This window comes from Hyperoodon ampullatus (genome assembly GCF_949752795.1).
Source record: "Hyperoodon ampullatus genome assembly, chromosome: 20".
Lineage (NCBI taxonomy): Eukaryota > Metazoa > Chordata > Mammalia > Artiodactyla > Ziphiidae > Hyperoodon > Hyperoodon ampullatus.
Genome location: NC_136933.1, coordinates 19,413,265 through 19,432,179, shown reverse-complemented (window position 1 = coordinate 19,432,179; position 18,915 = coordinate 19,413,265). Strand labels below are relative to the sequence as shown.

General features: G+C 43.9%; 1 protein-coding gene across 1 annotated transcript in view; it reads left to right on the top strand.

Annotated features, from left to right (window-relative positions):
• Positions 1–18,915, top strand: part of MTMR7 (myotubularin related protein 7) — a gene marked incomplete at both ends in the record, with an annotated part of 94,201 nt that overhangs the window by 48,341 nt on the left and 26,945 nt on the right. Inside the window, 2 exons of the mRNA XM_079726848.1 lie at positions 7,351–7,479; positions 14,397–14,531. Of these exons, the coding sequence (XP_079582974.1) occupies positions 7,351–7,479; positions 14,397–14,531 (264 nt within the window). The remainder of the gene's footprint in view (positions 1–7,350; positions 7,480–14,396; positions 14,532–18,915) is intronic.

Below are 18,915 nucleotides of genomic sequence, written 5' to 3'. Positions count from 1 at the left end.
ATCAATGTTTTGAGTCTGGAAAAAATGTATATTCTCTGTTATTTGGGTATAAAATTCTGTCTCCATCTAAATTAAGTTTCTTACGTTATTTTGGTCCCTTTGCTCACTTGATTTCTGACGGAGGTATGTAAAAATTTCCCATTACGATTGTTGATTGGACGTTTTCTCCTTACATTTCTAAAGTGTTTGCAGTATATATATATATATATTTTTTTTTTTTTTGCGGTACGCGGGCCTCTCACCGCTGTGGCCTCTCCCGTTGCGGAGCACAGGCTCCGGACGCGCAGGCCCAGCGGCCATGGCTCACGGGCCCAGCCGCTCCGCGGCACATGGGATCCTCCCAGACCGGGGCACAAACCCGTATCCCCTGCATCGGCAGGCGGACTCTCAACCACTGCGCCACCAGGGAGGCCCTGCAGTATATATTTTTGAAGTTATGTTGTCCAGCACATAATGGTTAAGACATCTGCTTGGTGTGCTTTTTATCAACTTAAAATATCCTTTTTTCCTGTGAATGCTTTGAATTCTATTCTGTATTATTATGTTTCTACTGTTTTCTTCTTCTTGTCAGAATTTGCCTGGTAGAGCTCTACTTATCCCGTTACTTTCAGTGATCCTATATGAATGTTTTGTCCTTTTAAAAAATATCTGACAGTGGGAATTCCCTGGCGGTCCAGTGGTTAGGACTTGGCGCTTTAACTGCTGAGGCCCAGGTTCAATCTCTGGTCAGGGAACTAAGATCCTGCATGCCGCAGGAAAATAATAATAATAATAATAATAATTTAAAAAAATAATCTAACAGTAGTTATCTTTGGGTTGTTAGGGTGGAATGTTTTGTTTTTTCTCAAATTAGGTATGGTTAGGTTTTGATTTTGCAGTAACTCATATCTATGACATTGTTCTAGATACTATGCTTTGTGGTTTTACTAGTCATGTTTTTCCCCTTTTCATATCTATAGCTAGATAGCTTTTTTCTTGTATTTGCCTGTAATAATTTTGGAAATATACATCTTACTGCTTTCTTCCATTGATTATTCTTCATTTTAAAACAGCTGTTTATTTATTTTGCCACTCTTCCAACCTACACAAAACTTTGAAAAATAATGAAATGAACAGCAGGGACCTGCATACTATGTAAGAACAAACATGGCCAATGCTGTTAAACCTCCTTAATATTCCCTCCAAATCACTTCCTGCTCCAGGGTCACTGACTGCAATTTGGTGTTGTCATTCCTTTCTATTTATAACGTTTCTACGTTTGTAAGTAGCAGCATGTAGTATTTTTTCGTGCGTGTTGTACACTTTCTGTATGCGGTATCATGCTGAATGTTGCTTACTGAAACTTGACTTTTCACTCAAGTTGTATTTGTGAGATTCCTTTTATTTAACAAACACATGTATAATAGTTACCACATGCCAGGCTATGTTCTAGAAGCTTAAAAAATGTTAGCAGTCCTGTGTGGTAGGTGTTGTTATTATCCCTGCTTTCAAATGGAGAAACTCAGGCAGAGACAGATTAAGTAACTGTCCAAGATGTAAAGAAGTTAGTAACTGTGGAAACCTATAGCTCTTGTTCACTCATTCTTCACTATTGTCTTATACTCCATTTTACAAATATACCATAGTTTAGACTTTTATTTATTCTTTCTCTTTTATTTCTATCTTTTGTTTTACCATCTCAAATAAAGCCGTTATCTGGCTTATATATGACTCATAGTACATTTTGAATTTCTATCTAAGAGTAGAATTTCTGAGTTAGAGGGTATGTGGATTTTAGCCTTACTAGATATTGCCAGATTCTTTTTTTTTTTTTTAAGATTTTTTTTTTTGATGTGGACCATTTTTAAAGTCTTTGTTGAATATGTTACCGTACTGCTTCCATTGTATGTTTTGGTCCTTTGGCCACGAAGCATGTGGGATCCTAGCTCCCTGACCAGGGATTGAACCTGGACTCCCCACACTGGAAGGCGAAGTCTTAAGCACGGGACCGCCAGGGAAGTCTCATTATTGCCAGATTCTTTTCCAAAGTGTTTGCATGGACTTACACATCTAAGATATGATTTCTCATTACCCCACAGACTTACCAACAGTTGGTATTTACAGTGTTTGGCGGTATCCCTACTTATTGACCCAACAGGCTTCTGGGAATTTCTTCTGAAGAGTTAGCATAAACGCACAGTGACATACACAGTTATTTATTGAAGCATTGTTTATCAAAGCATGTATTAGAAGAAACCCAAATTTCTTTAATAGAGGACCAGTTAAATAATTTTGGGTCTATTCGTATAATTAAATTAATGTGTAGCCATTAAAAACATGTAGGATATTTCCATGTACTGATAAGGAAAGATCGCTGAAGTATATTGTTAGGTTCAAAAAAGCAAGGCACAGTATCGTGAATATAGTGTCATACCTTTTATTTTAAAAAAGAGGGAGAAAAATAAGACTTGTTCATATGGATGTGTAATTGCCCCAAAGTGATAACCTAGAAAGTAGGTGGGAATGGGATGAATAGAACACAAGGGTGAGTATGTGCACCTTTTGGTATTGTTTTATTTTTATAACCATGTGAATTTATTTATTTATTTATTTATTTATGGCTGTGTTGGGTCTTCGTTTCTGTGCGAGGGCTTTCTCTAGTTGTGGCAAGTGGGGGCCACTCCTTATCGCGGTGTGTGCCTCTTACTATCGTGGCCTCTCTTGTTGCGGAGCACAGGCTCCAGACGCGCAGGCTCAGTAATTGTGGCTCACGGGGCCAGCTGCTCCGTGGCATGTGGGATCTTCCCAGACCAGGGCTTGAACCCGTGTGCCCTGCATTGGCAGGCGGACTCTTACCCACTGCGCCACCAGGGAAGCCTCCATGTGAATTTATTAACTGATCAAAAAGTTAAATTTGAGAAAATGCCAGTTGGTGTGAAATAGATCTCAGTGTGGTTTTCTTTACATTGCCCTGTTGTCATTTATAGCTGTTGCAAACATCTCCTCTTAGGAGATATTTATGTACTGTGCCTAGAGTATCTTTTAATCCTCAGAAGTTTTGAGTTGTCAGTGTTTCCTATTTTGTTTCATGGTTTTAGCATATTATTTAAGAAAAAATCCTGGCCTATTCTCTAACCTTTGTCCCAATTTACACTGTATAATTTCCATAGTTACATTTTCACTAATTATGATTATTATAGCTTTATAGTAAATCTTGATATTCTACAAGTCAGGTCCTTCCACATCCTTCTTCTGGATATATTGAATGTACAGATTATTTGGGATAGAATGGCCACTTTCATGATACTGAATTTTCTCTGTAATTACTCTTAAATCTAACAATCATAATCTTACACTGTGAGTGGACATTTGGGTCCTTTTTGTCTCAGTCATTATAAAGTATCTGGCTGGTGTAATAGTTTGTTCCCATGCTAAAGCCAACCTTTGCAGTGAATTTTTAGCCTTGAAATGAAAGGCAGGAAAATCCAAGTTTAGTAAAGAAAATTGGATTTCCTTTTAAAATTAAAAAAAAATATGACACACCCTTGGGTGAGGAAGAAAATGAGGCTAAGGCACATCTTGTGGAATAATATTTTCTTGAAAACACAGGTTCTTGTTATTTTTGATGAGGTTTCCTTCTGGTCTTAGCACCACAAACATGACTCACATTTAGTTGCTTAAGTCCTACAGTATAGAGACTGCAAAACATGAGTTACTCAGCATTTTTTTTCCAAAGGTAATATACAGCAAACCCAAACTAACAATCAACAAACTGTGTTGAAACAGAAAAGGTGAAAACCTAGGGGATTTTCTGATTTTACAAATATCATTGAAATAGGGAGAAAGATGATGAACCCTCATTTGTTACCAGTTAAAAAATATAATAAAAGTTGGTTCTATCAAAATATTTCTGACTGTTAGTCCATCGGGAGGATTATGTCATCATCTGTTACTTTTGCTTTTAACCTCATGGTTGAGAAAAACCTCTACTTTTTCCTCCCTTCTTTCATAAGAGTTATTTCTTTCTTTTCACAAGTTATTTGATGTAAGTGGGGCTAGTGATGTCATCTGATGGAGAAGAAGCTTTTGTCCCTGGTGGAAATAACACCATACATAGCGCACAGAGACGCAGGTTCCAGAACCGGCACTGCCCTTTTCTCTCCATGTGGTCTTGGGCAGGCTAATTATTATCACCATCACCTCTATCAGCATTGCTATTATCCCTGTTTATAAGACACTTGCTTCTGGTAATCTAACTCTCTAAGCTAAGGTTTCCTTTCTGTACCTAACTTTTTTTTTTTGCGGTACGTGGGCCTCTCACTGTTGTGGCCTCTCCCGTTGCGGAGCACAGGCTCCGGATGTGCAGGCTCAGCGGCCATGGCTCACGGGCCCAGCCGCTCTGCGGCATGTGGGATCTTCCCGGACCGGGGCACGAACCTGTGTTCCCTGCATCGGCAGGCGGACTCTCAACCACTGTGCCACCAGGGAAGCCCTGCACCTAACTCTTAAAATTGTCTTTCTTTAAATAAAATAATTGGCATTCATTACTAGGTTAAATTTTTAATCAGTTTCTCTTGGAATAAAATTGAAAGTATAACCCAAACCAGTAATTTTTTAAAATCTTGTTTATTTCAGTTCTCTCCAGCTATAGTTTATGTATTATGTTATTTTATGCATATGCAAATCATTCATGCTGCTCATACCCCTTTTCTTCTCCCCATTACATCAAAAATTCCTTGAAATAAATTTTAGGTCTTACATGTTGAAGAAGACCGTTGTCTTTATAGATATATCTCAGTTCCTGACAACTAACCCTCGCCCTAAAGTGCTCAACTCAGTGATGGGTCCTCAGTAAATACAGAGCCTTGGCTGGCCCTCAGATGGATACTATGCTGCAGTGGTAAATACATGTGTTGGGAGGTTGTAACCAGGGCAACAAAGATCAAAGATTCCTGGGAATGTGAACTCCTTGAGACCAGTAAATCTTTTGTTATTCATCACTGCTCTAGCACCTAACCTAATGCCTGACACATAATAAGTATTCAGTAAAAATTTGTTGATAGACACCAGTATTCTATGATAATCATCACACTTCTAAGAAACTAGAACTTAATGATTCCAGCCACTAAAAAGAAAGGATGATTATGTAACATGATAGAGGTGCTAATTGTCACTACAACGGCAATTGTATTACAATGTACAAATGTATCAAATTAATATGTTTTACACTTTAAATTATACAGTGTTATACGTTAAATATATTTCAGTTAAAAAAAAAACCAACTTGTTGAATGAATGAAAGAATTATCAAAAAAGGTTCCTCTTGGCCAGGCGAAGCAAGACATGCAGGCGCTCCAGGCAGGCTTATTTGGCGGAGGACAAAGAAAATCGTTCCCTTATTAATTAAAAAAATATCACGCAGGAATTGTTTTAACTTACTGAACTTACTGAACTTAGTGAGACTTAGTGAACTTACTGAAAACCTACCAATTTCCTTTTTAAAACTGCTATTTTAAGAAAACGTTGTTAAGTCTGGTGCAATGACTACACGTCTCTTGAACTCAGACGCGCAGGTGTGGTCTTTGTAGTAATGTTCTGGCTGCCTGACTCCAGAGAGGTCCTGACACCAGATTTGCAGGGAAGCAAGTGTAGTGTCTGTGGGCAGTAATTCCAGTAAAATCTCAGGTTCCAAGTAGGTTGGACCATCTGTTCTTGGTCTGGGATTTTTGTCTCGGTGCCAGAGCCCACGTTGACGTCTTTGGTAATCTTGCCTAAAATGCCGTTGGGGAAATGCTCTGGGCCTGGGAACTTCACTTCTGTGGCCCATCTGTCTCCTGCTCAATGCGGTGCCCAGGCTGGAAGCAAAGTACAAAGTAGGCAGGAAGGCAGGCGAGGGAGGCGTCATCACAGAACACCTGATGTGAGCTTTGTGACGGGTTCTCGTTCCCTTCGGTCCCGTGAGTCGTAGGACGGGTGGGATGGTTAGAGGATGTGCAGACACACATTTCCCCTGCTGCTGCACCTGCTTGAGGACTCTTCTTGAAGCGCCCAAGGAGGTGCTTGACTTCTAGGAAATAAACAAAGTTCAGGAACTGCCATCTAAACGGTCCTCGTGTTGCAAAAGGATGGATTGGCCGCCATCAAAGCAAAATATGTGTCGAGCAACAAGTTGACTATTACTGTTGCCACCATTCCCATTTCTGTCAGAATTCATGGTTGATGAAGAGCCTCGTCATGGGTGTCCTTGTATCAGCCCCGGGGGATGTCATTTCTGTTCCGTGTCAGTTTTAGAGAATAGCAAGTGCTCAGTAGTTTGACTTCTTGAAGGTCATGAAGTTGGTAGGTTGGAGCTAGGTTTTTTTAAAAAAATTATTTATTTATTTATTTATTTATTTATTTTTGCTGTGTTGGGTCTTCGTTTCTGTGCGAGGGCTTTCTCTAGTTGTGGCAAGTGGGGGCCACTCTTCATCGCGGTGCACAGGCTTCTCACTATCGCGACCTCTCTTGTTGCGGAGCACAGGCTCCAGACGCACAGGCTCAGTAATTGTGGCTCACGGGCCTAGCTGCTCTGCGGCATGTGGGATCCTCCCAGACCAGGGCTCGAACCCATGTCTCCTGCATTGGCAGGCAGATTCTCAACCACTGCGCCACCACAGAAGCCCTGGAGCTAGATTTTAAACCCCTGATTTCTGACAGAATTGCCAGACCATTCCAAGGCGCCAGAGCTTCCACTGGGGGAAATCACGGCCTGGGCTGCACAAAAAGGGTAAATCATGTCTTACCACTTCTAAAATCGTCACGTAAGAAACAAAAAGTTGTCATAATGTGTGGTGGAGGGTGGAAGCGCAGGGGAGAGGAATTGGGTCAGCCCCTGAAGAGTGGGTGGGCTTTGGGAAGATGTCTGGGGACGGTGTTGGCTTGACTGTCACCTCAGATAGGAGCGCACAGAGGGTGTGCCAGGGACAGGAAGGTGCCCTGAGGAGGTCACCACTGGTGCTGGCATCTTAGGACATTGTCTTCTAGTGTCAGGCTATCTTAAACAGGCAGCTAAAGTTTGCTCAGTTGCCAGGATGCAGAATTACAGTTTGTCCCTTTTCGATGAAAGAAATGCTCGTTTGTCACTGTCTTACCTCCCACAAAGAGCCCTTGGAGAGAAGGGGCAACGCATGAGGGCAGGATGATAAAGGGTGTCTTGCTTTGCTTCACTGTGATTTCCTAGAACCAGCACTCCATTTCTCTGAAGTGGCTCTGTAACTTGGTTAAGAAAACTTAAATATGCAACCTGTAAGCCCAGTGAAATGGAATTTCTGGTGGCCGTTTGTAAAGCATGACGAGATTGCCTAAAATATGCCCTTGTGCTTTCCACAACAGGTTTGTGATTCTTACCCTACTGAACTGTACGTTCCCAAAACGGCCACGGCACACATCATAGTGGGGAGTTCCAAATTCCGGAGCAGACGGCGATTTCCTGCCCTTTCTTACTACCATAAAGATAACCACGTAAGTCTCAAGGCATGCTTTTGTTTCATGCTTTGCTTTTCTTCTTTTATCATAAACAGGCCTTTTCCAGGGGCTTCTGCTGTGTGTGTAGGTTTGAATTCTTTTTGAAGTATGTGGATATTGCTGTGTGTGTGGTACGACATGACACAACGCAACTGTGCTTAAACCCTTATCTCCTGTAGAAGTTGACCTTCCATGTTATATCACAATAAAGGAATGGAAAAGAGTCACGACACACCTAACCTTAATCATCTGAGTGAGCGCCGTCCTCTCTTCTAACTGGTCACCTTGGGAGGCTCTGTACTGAAGAGCCTCTGGAATGCCTATTTTAGAAAAGCCCCTAAAAGCTGTGGCACGTTCTTTTTCTTCTTTTTTTAAATGGAACATAAATATGTTTTTTTCAGTATCTTCAGTATAAGAAATCTTTCTTTATGGAGAATGAGTTTCATTTTTTAAAATAATACTGGTAAAAGCTAGAATTAGGTTTGTCTACAACTAAGAGAGACCATAAGTAACCGTGGCTTCAATAGGATAGAATTGTATTTTCTCTCACATAAACCTCCCCAGGTAGGCAGTCAGGGCCTGGTGTCCTGGTTGTGCCCCACTCAGCCCTCAGGGACCCGAGCTCCTTGCACCTTTCTGCTCTGCCAGCCCTGGGGTGTCGCCCTCATCACATGGTGTGAGAGGTGACTTTAGTGCCAGCCGTGACCTCCGCGCGGCCGCGATGGAAGGGGGCCCAGTGGCGCCCTCACTGCTTTCGGAGGGAGGCTCCCCAAAACTGCCATGTGACGGTGCTGCTCCTGTCCTGATGATCAGAACTGCACAGGGCCTGTGGGAAAAGACACTCCTGTGGGTAACCATGTAAATCACAGCTAAAAACTGTGATTCCAGTTCTGTGGAGGATGAGAAGACACATTTGGGGAGACAAGAATGATCTTCGTTACCTGCTTTAGAGGTCGTGTGACTTTAGCCAGGCGAAAACGTTTGGTTTTCAAGTGAGATAACATAGCCTCATTTGACTTTAATCCCAAACTATAAACAATTGCAACAGATGTGTGTGAGTGTGTGTGCCGTGCGTGCACCTATAGGCAGGGCGTGGGGCAGGATCTATGTCCGCTCTTGAAAGGAGGCTTCCACAAATACACTGAGCAATGCCAGCTTGGCCAGAGTAAAGCATCCAGCCTTCTGTGGTGCCCTACTTTGAAGGGAGATATTCACTCAGCAGTGTAAGTTCTGTTAATTGAAAGGATATAAATGGTCTTATTTTCAGTTACACTCACTGCTCTGAAATGGCCTAAAGAAGGCAGGTATTTCATTAATATCCTGTATTATTTGACTCCAAATATATCTCAGCCTACACAGAGCTGGCCCAATGGTGAGAGGCAAAGGAAGATGTGAATCTCTTTTTTTTTAAAAAAAATGTTTAGGGCCTCCCTGGTGGCGCAGTGGTTGAGAGTCCGCCTGCCGATGCAGGGGATACGGGTTCGTGCCCCGGTCTGGGAGGATCCCATATGCCGCGGAGCGGCTGGGCCCGTGAGCCATGGCTGCTGAGCCTGCGCATCCGGAGCCTGTGCTCCGCAACGGGAGAGGCCACAACAGTGAGAGGCCCGCGTACCACAAAAAAAAAAAAAAAAAAAAAAAATGTTTAGATGAAAAGGGATGTGGAATTTCATGATGTTGTCTTTGAATTTAGGATGCCAGTAACATTTACTTTTTTTTGTAGCATCCATTGATAAAGAAGTAAGAGAGGAGAGGGAGGGAGAATCTTTTATTGTTATGTCAGAGGTGGGGATGGATTGGGTATTTAAAAAGTGAGCTTAGTTCTTTTCCTACTTCTTTTCCTTCTGTTTTGATTTTCTTGAGAACAGGGATTTTTTGTCAGTGTGAGTATTATAAAGGGCAAACATGTAATGTCTGAGGATAGGGTAGAATTTTTAGCAGTTAGGCCACAGAGACCAGCTTCTTGGCCTCTTGACGTCAGACCTTCATCACCACATTCCCGCTCTCATGCGCTGTTCTTTACTTGGTCTCCAAGCCCGGAAATGAACTCACACAGCCATCATTTATAGTTAAAAATAATTGATTTCCTGTACTTAAAAATTTAAAGCAAACAGTACTTTAAGTTTTAGCTCTTCTTACAAGATAGAAGAGGTTTCTAAGCATTGCTAAAGTATCTGGTTGCCCAGGGAAATACTTCCTGTACATGCATGCCCACTCTCCCACACCCACGACCTAAAATCTATGCTGCAGGTAGAATACGATCAAATTTGTGGTTTTATAACAACGCTCAGGTTTTAATATCCAGGTTAATTATGTAAATGCTTCCAAGGTGACCAGGGGTTTTTAGAGATATCATTAGCAAAGGTGGATTTCTGTGGTTCGGTGGGAGACATAGGAAATATCAGTGCAGTATTTCATGCTATTGTTGCTCAGAAAAACCCACACATAAACCAGGCATCTTCCGTGAAAAGTCAACAGCTATAAAGTAGCTAAGTTTGCAGACCTTTCTTTCTTCCTTTTTGTGATTTTAGACTTTTTAGACTTGAGTATGTATTCCTACCCCACTAGAACTCAGGCTTGGGAATAAGAGTATCACATTTTCTAGTTAAATTCTGTTCCTCACATAGCCCCTTGTTCCCAAGGAGCCCTGAAGACTTTGGTGGTGAGATGAGTTGGCCAGTGTTGGGTAGTGGGAATTGGTGATTAGATTAAGAAAAAGCTTGACATGTACCTCATGTCATGAACAGGAAGCCCCGTTGAGACTCCTTTGATATAAATCCCCCCCCGAGGGTACATAATTACCTTTGGACCGGCTTTTATCATACTTGGTGTTGTAATCACTTCCTGTTCACCCGTTGGTGAGGTCAGGATTCCTGCCCTAGGGTTACTGGGCTGACTGAACACATGACATCTGACACTGGACAAATGAGGTTGACGGTGGTTTATTAGTTACACGTGCCCACTGCCCAGGGGAGGAGGGCACTGCATGCCGGGCAGGGCTGTAGGAAGGCTGCACTCAGGAACAGAGTGAACAAGCAGAGATGGTGTGAGGCAGGCTTTGTTGTCTCAGGAGGATGGGTGGACGGACCCCTGGTTCCCAGGGGAGCATGTGATTGGCTGGTTTGAGTAATTCCATGGGCTGGCAGGGAGCGAAACCCACTGCTCTGGGATGAGAAGGAGCTGCATCTGGTCCTTTGGGAGAAGGGTCGCTTAGCTGGGGACTTTATCCACGGGAGCAGAGTCTGGAGGGGAGCTTGCTGCTGGCCATCTGAGGCCCTCCCGATTTTACCAGCTGTTAAGGGCGGTGCTTAATGTTAATTTCAGGCCTTACACCACACATGAGTTATATAGCGCCATCCAGAATCCTTTTGGATATCAAACCGTTCAACAGCTTTGTAGATCACAGTTAGAGAGTATCAGTGTCACTTGTGTTTGGGAGCTGCTGTATCCTTTGTTCTTTCTTACTAAATATTTTAATTACTTTTAAGAAAGCAGTTCTGCTTTAAATCATTAATAGCATGGTATCCCAAAATCACAGCACAAATCTCTGGGAAGCCCAAGTCTGAAAGATTTCCAAAGAGGCAGTTTTCCTTAAGAAAAATAGAGACCTTCTTGCCCCTCTTTTATAAATAATGTTTATTGAAACTTACTGTGTGTTAAGCATAGTTCTAGGAGTGTTATATACCTCATCACACTCTGTAGTTTTGGTGTTATTATTATCCCTGTATTAAAGATGAGAATAACCAAGGTTCAGAGATGATGGGTAAATTACCTAAGATTATATAGGAAGTGAGAACACACCTTGGATTAAAAGCCACATCTTTTTGAATCCTGCCTCTTAATTCTATCTCATGCTTCTTTTTTTTTTTTTTTTTTTTTGTGGTACGCGGGCCTCTCACTGCTGTGGCCTCTCCCGTTGCGGAGCACAGGCTCCGGACACGCAGGCTCAGCGGCCATGGCTCACGGGCCCAGCCGCTCCGTGGCATGTGGGATCTTCCCGGACTGGGACACGAACCCGTGTCCCCTGCATCGGCAGGTGGACTCTGAACCACTGCGCCACCAGGGAAGCCCTGTCTCATGCTTTTTGACTTATTTACACACATGGGCGTGCTGTATTATGTTGGTTCAGAATCCAGGTTCAGGAAATATTTTGCCTGGATTCAACTCCTAGCTCTGTGACATTGGGCAAGTTCCTTTACCTCTCTGTGCTGTGGTTGTCTCATCTATAAAATGGAGCAAATAATAGATCTTACTGTATATGGTAGTTGGGAAGATGAAATAAAAATACACGGAGTTCTTCTAATAGTGCCTACCACATAGTAAGCATTCAAAAAATATTGGCTATTTTATAAATTATCAGTAGCCTTTATAAATGAGGCTCTCATGACAGCTTACCACTGAGGAGGCTTACCTCTGCTCTCAGGTGGCTGACATCAGTAAGAAATGCCGCCGGGTAATGGTGCGGTTCTCTCAGCAGTCTTGACTCTCTGAGGTGTGTATGGGGTGGACGGGGCACTTAGAGACCACTCACCACTCTTTACAAAGCGGACAGCTCTGTGCCAGCAATCACTGAGTCAGTGACGGGTTCTGTTTGGAGCCTATCTATAGATTATGAAGAAAATGTAACTACAAAATATTAACGTGTAGTCTGTTTAATCTATCTGGTTTAATTTATCGACTGCATTTCATAGTGTAACTCTGTCCTGACTTAACCCTTCACTGAAAACTGCTCTCAGCCTGAAGGTAAGTAGTAACCGTTGTCACTAATTGGCTTCATTTCATGATTGGACCTGCATCAGTTGAGTGAGTTTAGGTGCGCCGTATGCTTCCTTGGACAGATTCTCCCCGTTGAGATATGTTCTCTTCCCCGTCTAGCTCTTCTGATAGGATCTAAGAAATTGCCTGATGGTAGCTGTCCTTAATTAGTATTTCTTCAGCCCAGACAAAGCCAGCTCAGGATTGTTTTCTGCTCCAGTCGGAGCGGTTGACCTGACCCCTCTGCACATCATAGGAGACGGGAGCCTGGATGAGCGCAGTGAGAGCCATCTGCGGCGCTTTACTCTCTGTCCATCCAGTGCAGCTTGCCTGTTGTCCCCAAGCCCGCTCTGGTCCCTGCTGTCACTTGGCCTTGCTGCTGGCCGGCCTCCCGTCCACGGTCAGACCCCCGGGGCCCCTTCTCCTCCACTCTGTGGTTGGACTTCTGCTGCCAACAGCTCGAGAACTCAGCAGCCCTGGAGCCCCTCTCTTGCCCCTTTGCTTTGCTTCCCACTCCGCAGGCACCGGCCCCCTGAATTCTGGCTGCAGGCACAGAGTTCCTGGAGCCCTTCAGTAATTGCCCCTCTCTGTCACAGAAGGTAGTGGAACCCTCGGGCAGCTGCCCGGTTACTTGTCTGCAGTTCTCGGTGCTGCCGGGAGCTTCTCTGCTGGAGGATCATATAGTTAGTAAGAAGCCTTCCCCAGTGAGGAGTGCCAGAGCTCACCTTTTCTGGAGAAACCCAAACCCTGGCTAAGGAGTGCTGGCATGGGCTTTAAGGACAGTTAAGCTGTGCTTGGACTCAGAGCTGGAGTGGCTTCCAGGACGAAGCCCTGCATGCAGGCGCCCTGAACGGGCTGGGCCACGGCTGTTTTCAGGGGAGGTTTCCCTGCTCAGCCTGCCCCGAGCTGGGGGGCTGCCTGCATCCTCTTACACAGGGGGTGCCTGGGCTCAGTGTAGGTTCTTCAGAAGAGTCGTTCCTAGATTGTATTTGGTGATTTGAGTTCAATTTAAATGTTAAAATAAATCTAAATCCATAAAAAGTACTTTGCCACAAAAGTATAAGTTTTACAGCTGTGAGGTTGTGGCTATACTCACCTATTAATAACTCAGGGAAATGTTTATGCTGTTATGTATATATTGTTTATGCTGTTGTGTGTATATATATATATATATATATATATATATATATATATATATAATTTATTTATTTATTTATTTTTGGCTGCGTTGGGTCTTGGTTGCTGCGCACAGGCTTTCTCTAGTTGTGGCGAGCAGGGGCTACTCTTCGTTGTGGTGTGCGGGCTTCTCATCGCGGTGGCTTCTCTTGTTGTGGAGCACGGGCTGTAGGTGTGTGGGCTTCAGTAGTTGTAGCATGTGGGCTCAGTAGTTGTGGCTCGCAAGCTCTAGAGCGCAGGCTCAGTAGCTGTGGTGCACAGGCTCAGCTGCTCTGTGGCATGTGGGATCTTGCTGGACCAGGGCTTGAACCCGTGTCCCCTGCATCGGCAGGCGGATTCTCAACCACTGCGTCACCAGGGCCGTGGTGTATTGTACTCTTAGAATCGCAGAGTAGGGAAATCGAAGAATAGAATGCAGATCAATTCCCCAGAAAGACCTTGCTTCTAACTTACCTGGTCAGCCCAGGTCCATGCCTGCTGTCCTTAGAAGCTAGCAGCAGCCTGGGCTTCATCACCGTGAAACCTGCCCCATTTAGGATTAGAATTGGTTTTTGGCATTTGTGATGTTTCTAAATGGGCTAGTAAATGATGGAAACACTAAAGAAGTCACTTTTATAATTTTTATAAATTTTAGTAGAATAGTTACTTACTTTATATTTCTACTTTGGCAGGAAGATGAAACAGTAGTGGTGAAGAGGAAAGCAGGATACTTAACTGGCTTTACGTTTCATAATTTGGGTCCCACCTAAACATCCTTACACATTCCTAATTTCTTACACAGAGAAACTTTTTGCACTGCTTGCCCATGTAGTGGTTTCTTGACTTGAATTAGAAAGAAAGCAACCTCGGTTTCCAGAAGGCATTGATACTTTTACGAGCTAGTGGTGGGCATCAGTGAACTGGGGGGCCTTGTGGGGATGGGCTTGAGGGTTCCAGGGAGGTGCCATCACACTGCTGCCTGATGCTGCCGCGTTGCTTCCCCCCAGGTCTCCATCTGCCGGAGCAGCCAGCCCCTGTCTGGCTTCAGTGCCCGGTGCCTGGAGGACGAGCAGATGCTCCAGGCCATCAGGAAGGCCAGTCCAGGAAGCGACTTCATTTACGTCGTGGACACTCGGCCCAAAGTAGGTATCACCACGCTGGTGTGTGTCTTTGCCGCTCTGAATCATGGAATGGGAGATGAGGCCGTGCTCCCTGACCACCCTCACCTGCTCAGGGAGCCCCATCTGCAGAGGCGCTGTTTCCCTTTGCACAGTCGTGCGTGGCTGCCCTGCTCAGCTGCCTTCTGGGGCCCCTGAGGTCGGCAGGTACTTTTGATATTTCCCCTGCTCTGAGCATTGTGCTTGGTACATAGTGCACACAATGAAAGTGTGGTTTCGTGTTGGAGATTACTCTCCTAAATATACCAAATTACTTTTTTGGTTTGTTTATAAAAGGACCGTTTCTTCTCTGACAGTATGAAATTTACTGTGGAGTTCCTACGGTTCAGTTTTTGTGAGACATTCACCTCTTCTACTGCAAATTCTACTTGTAGCGCTCTGTAGCTATGCCTTGGAAAGATTTACAAAATGTAATGTTAAGTAAAAAAAGAAAAGTCTCAAAGTAATGTGTATACTGCTGTGTCTGTGGAAAAAACCACACTATAGGTAGGTAAAAATTTAAATTAAAATAGAAAAAGATCTGGAAGGATAAACACTAACCTATTAAAATTGCATGGAGAAGAGGGGAGGCTTGAGGAAGGTAGAGAACTTTCTACGTACCTCGTTTGAAAATATTATTTTATAATTAGGCAGGTATTCATATATTAATTTTATAATTGAATAGAACAACCAACAGGAAATAATCTAGTTATCAACGGGTAGATCAAGTCCATCTTATGCTCACCACCCACTCAGCTTTATATATTCTTGACATTAGTCAGGGTTAGGTCAAGTACAATTTGTAATTTCACTCCTTAGACCCATTTCTTTGTAAACCCACCAACACATGGAGTCCTCAAAGGTATGTGCCACTGAATACATGGAAACAAAATCACCTACAGGGACATGGAATATATGGGACAAAATGAGGTGACAGAGAGAAATGGCCCTTATTCAACATATTTGGCATAGGAATTTCTTGCCAGTTATGAAAATACACCTGGACCTATGGCTGTGAGAGAGAGCTGCATGTTCTTTCTCCACGTGGGTGTGGAACAGTGTCCAAGACAGACCGTGAAGCAACAAGAGTGAGCTCCAGAAAATCTGTGGTGCCGTGTATGTAATAATAATTAAATTATAAAAATTATACGTTCTATAGTTTTTTCATTGAAAAAAGTTTGAGGGTATGTGTAGTCAACTGTTAACAGTGGCTTTTCTTGTGAGGTGAGAGGAGGATTTTAAGAAACCTTTATTTTATAAATTACAGTGTGAAAGAATTTTTAATCATAAAAAGGTTGAAAGAACATAAGGACTTCAAAATGTTACACATAAAAGTTACCATGTGACCCCGTAATTCCACTCCTAATTTAAGAAAAATGAAAACGTATGTCCACACAGAAACTTCTAAGTGAATATTCATTGTTAATAATAGCCCCAAAGTAGAAACCACCAAATTCCATCAACTGAGAATGGATTAATACAATATGGTATATCCATTCCCTGGAATATTCTTTGGCTCTTATTACTAAAGGAATGGAGTACTGGTAAATGCTACAACATGGATGAACCTTGAGAGTATTGGGCTAAGTGACAGAAGTCAGCCACAGAGGATCACATACTGTGTGATGCCATTGATATGAAAAGTCTCTATGACAGATCCATAGAGACGTCAGGCAGGGTGGTGGTTGCCTAGGGCTAGGGGAATGGAAGGGAATGGGAGACGACACCTGATGGGTAGAGGGTTTCTTTTGGGGGTGATTAAAATGTTCTAAAAATAGATTGTGGTGACGTGGTATTTTCACAGTTCTGTGAATATACCAAACACCATTGAATTGTATACTTTACATGGATAGATTGTATGGCATGTGAATTCTATGTCAAAGAAGCTATCAAAAAAAAAAACATAAGGACATAGAAACATTAGAACAGGAAGGAGGAAATATGACCAATGGCCCCAAGTCACTTCAAAGTCTACACGGATGTTAGGAGTGGGTAATTACAGATAGGGTCTATACTCGTGGCCGATAAGAGAAATCATGGAAACTGGATACTATCCATTGTGTAGCCGCTCAGACCCTGGCAATTTTGCTGCTTCTCTGAGCCCTATTTCATTAAATATTGTGATTCACGGTCTCGCTCACTAAGTTTGATGTCTTCCTAGTGTCAGATCACTCACATCACTGCCCTCAGCACAGTCCCTTCCTCTCTAACGGGAGGGTAGCTGTGGGATGGCCATGGAGGGGTGGGTAGTGAGGATGAGTTACTCTCAGATGCCAGATCAGCAGACCAACCATGCAGGTCAAGGTCAAAACATGTTGCAGCTGGATCCCATTCTAGTAGATGACAGGTAAAGGATTCCCTTCCTTTTGGACAGATTTTCAAAGCACAGCAGGGAAGAGCTTCAGACTGGGAAACAAATAGCTTCTCTGCTTGAAGGTTTTCACTCTGAAGATGCCAGGCTCTGACTTCGACTGCTCTCTTTCGATTTGTGCTTTCTCTCTGCTTCATCCTTTTCACATTGACTGTTTCCCTCCTGTCATCGTGCCTTTTGCGTCAGGACAGTGGAGCTGCTCTGAATTTCCTAGCAGTCAGAGACAACTGAATGAATGCCTGTCCTAGACACACGTACTGAAGACAAGATAAGAAAAGGCCGGGAAGACAGGGCCTTTCAAGTGAATTGGGGTGCCCTGCTCTGATCCCACTTTCCTAGATTTAAATAAAGGCAGACAGGTTCGCCTGCTGCTTTAAGGGCCAACGACCCAAGTGTGTACTACGCTATGCAAACCTTCTGGGAAATGTGGCAGCTGTTGAGCCAGGCATAGTCCAGCTGTAAAATAAATTAATCCAGAGGATTTGATTTGAAGGGTATATTTAGCCCTGAGTGCATTTGCTCTTGGCGATAAGAAGTTGGATGCTGATCCCTTAAAGAAAACTGGTGTCTCATACAAGTCATGCCCTTTTCCTGTTTCCCCAGGCACACACACCTTCACAGGAGTCTTCACCTGTTTGCTTAGAGCTCTCAATTCTTTTATTTTTATTTTTATTTTTTTTTGTGGTATGTGGGCCTCTCACTGTTGTGGCCTCTCCCGTTGCGGAGCACAGGCTCCGGACGCGCAGGCTCAACGGCCATGGCTCACGGGCCCAGCCGCTCCGTGGCATGTGGGATCTTCCCAGACCGGGGCACGAACCCGCGTCCCCTGCATCGGCAGGCGGACTCTCAACCACTGCGCCACCAGGGAAGCCCTCAATTCTTTTAAAGATCACGTCCGTTGATTTTTATTCCTCGGTAGCCAGGAGACCAGGTCCATGTTTGCTGTGGGTGGTGGACAGACAGATGGACCCTGGCCAGGTTTACTCACAGGTTTACTGAAAAGGAGAAAGGCTAGAAGTCATTCTTGTGCTTGGAGCAAGGCTCGCCCCAGATGCTGCCTGTTCAGATGAAAGCTTCTGGATTGCTTGTTGATATTAAAATCTCAGGAGGCAAAGGCAGTGAGGGCCTCAGCATGAACTGAGTATCTGTTAAGAAAAAAACATAACCTTCGAGGTCATATGTTACTGCTAGAATTTGGTGCATTAAGAAGATAGGAGATCATGTTGATGCCATAGTTGTTGGATTTTAAAATGATACCGAACTCCTTCTATCTCAGCCTCGCTCATGACTTTAACATTACTTTCTTCTAGGACTTTGCTGAGCTTGTAAAAATGCCAGGCACTTTCCCATTCAGTTCTTATAATAATCCTGCATATTAGGAGCTGTTCTTTTCTGTTTATGGGTAAGGTCTCAGATTGAGAGAGGTTCAGTCATGCGTCCAAGGTCAAGCCGTTCAAATCTAGGCTTATCTGATGCCCGAGCCCACGCTACTTCTGTCTGATCACGGTCTGTTGGCAGCGATATCCAGGGGAGCCTTGGGTCCACTGTCAGGTTCCACAGGGTTCTCCCTTCTGAGCGCATTTGCAGTGAGGCTGGAAACTCAGAGCTGAAGGACCAACCACAGGCTCGTACACGCTCAGGCCGGGGCAAGAGGTGTGAGCAGGCCTGAGAGCCAGGCTCTGACGCAGGCGGCCTGGGAGGGGTGCCGGGCAGCGGAGGGAAGGGGTGAGCAGGCCGGCCGGGGGCTCAGCTCACGCCCGGCCCCTTGTCCTGGCTCTTCCTCCAAAGACACCTTAGTGGTTAAAGGGCCTCTGATTTCATCTTGTGAGCGATTCTTTAGCTGCGAGACAGGAGGTCATGTTGGAAGTTTTTCTGTGTCTGTGGAATCAGTAATTAGGTGGTTTCCACTCACTGAATCCTGTGAGGGGGGATCCGGGAGGATCTGTCGTAGAGATCGGGGTGCGTGACAGAGGGGTAGCTCGGAGGTCACTTCCGCGT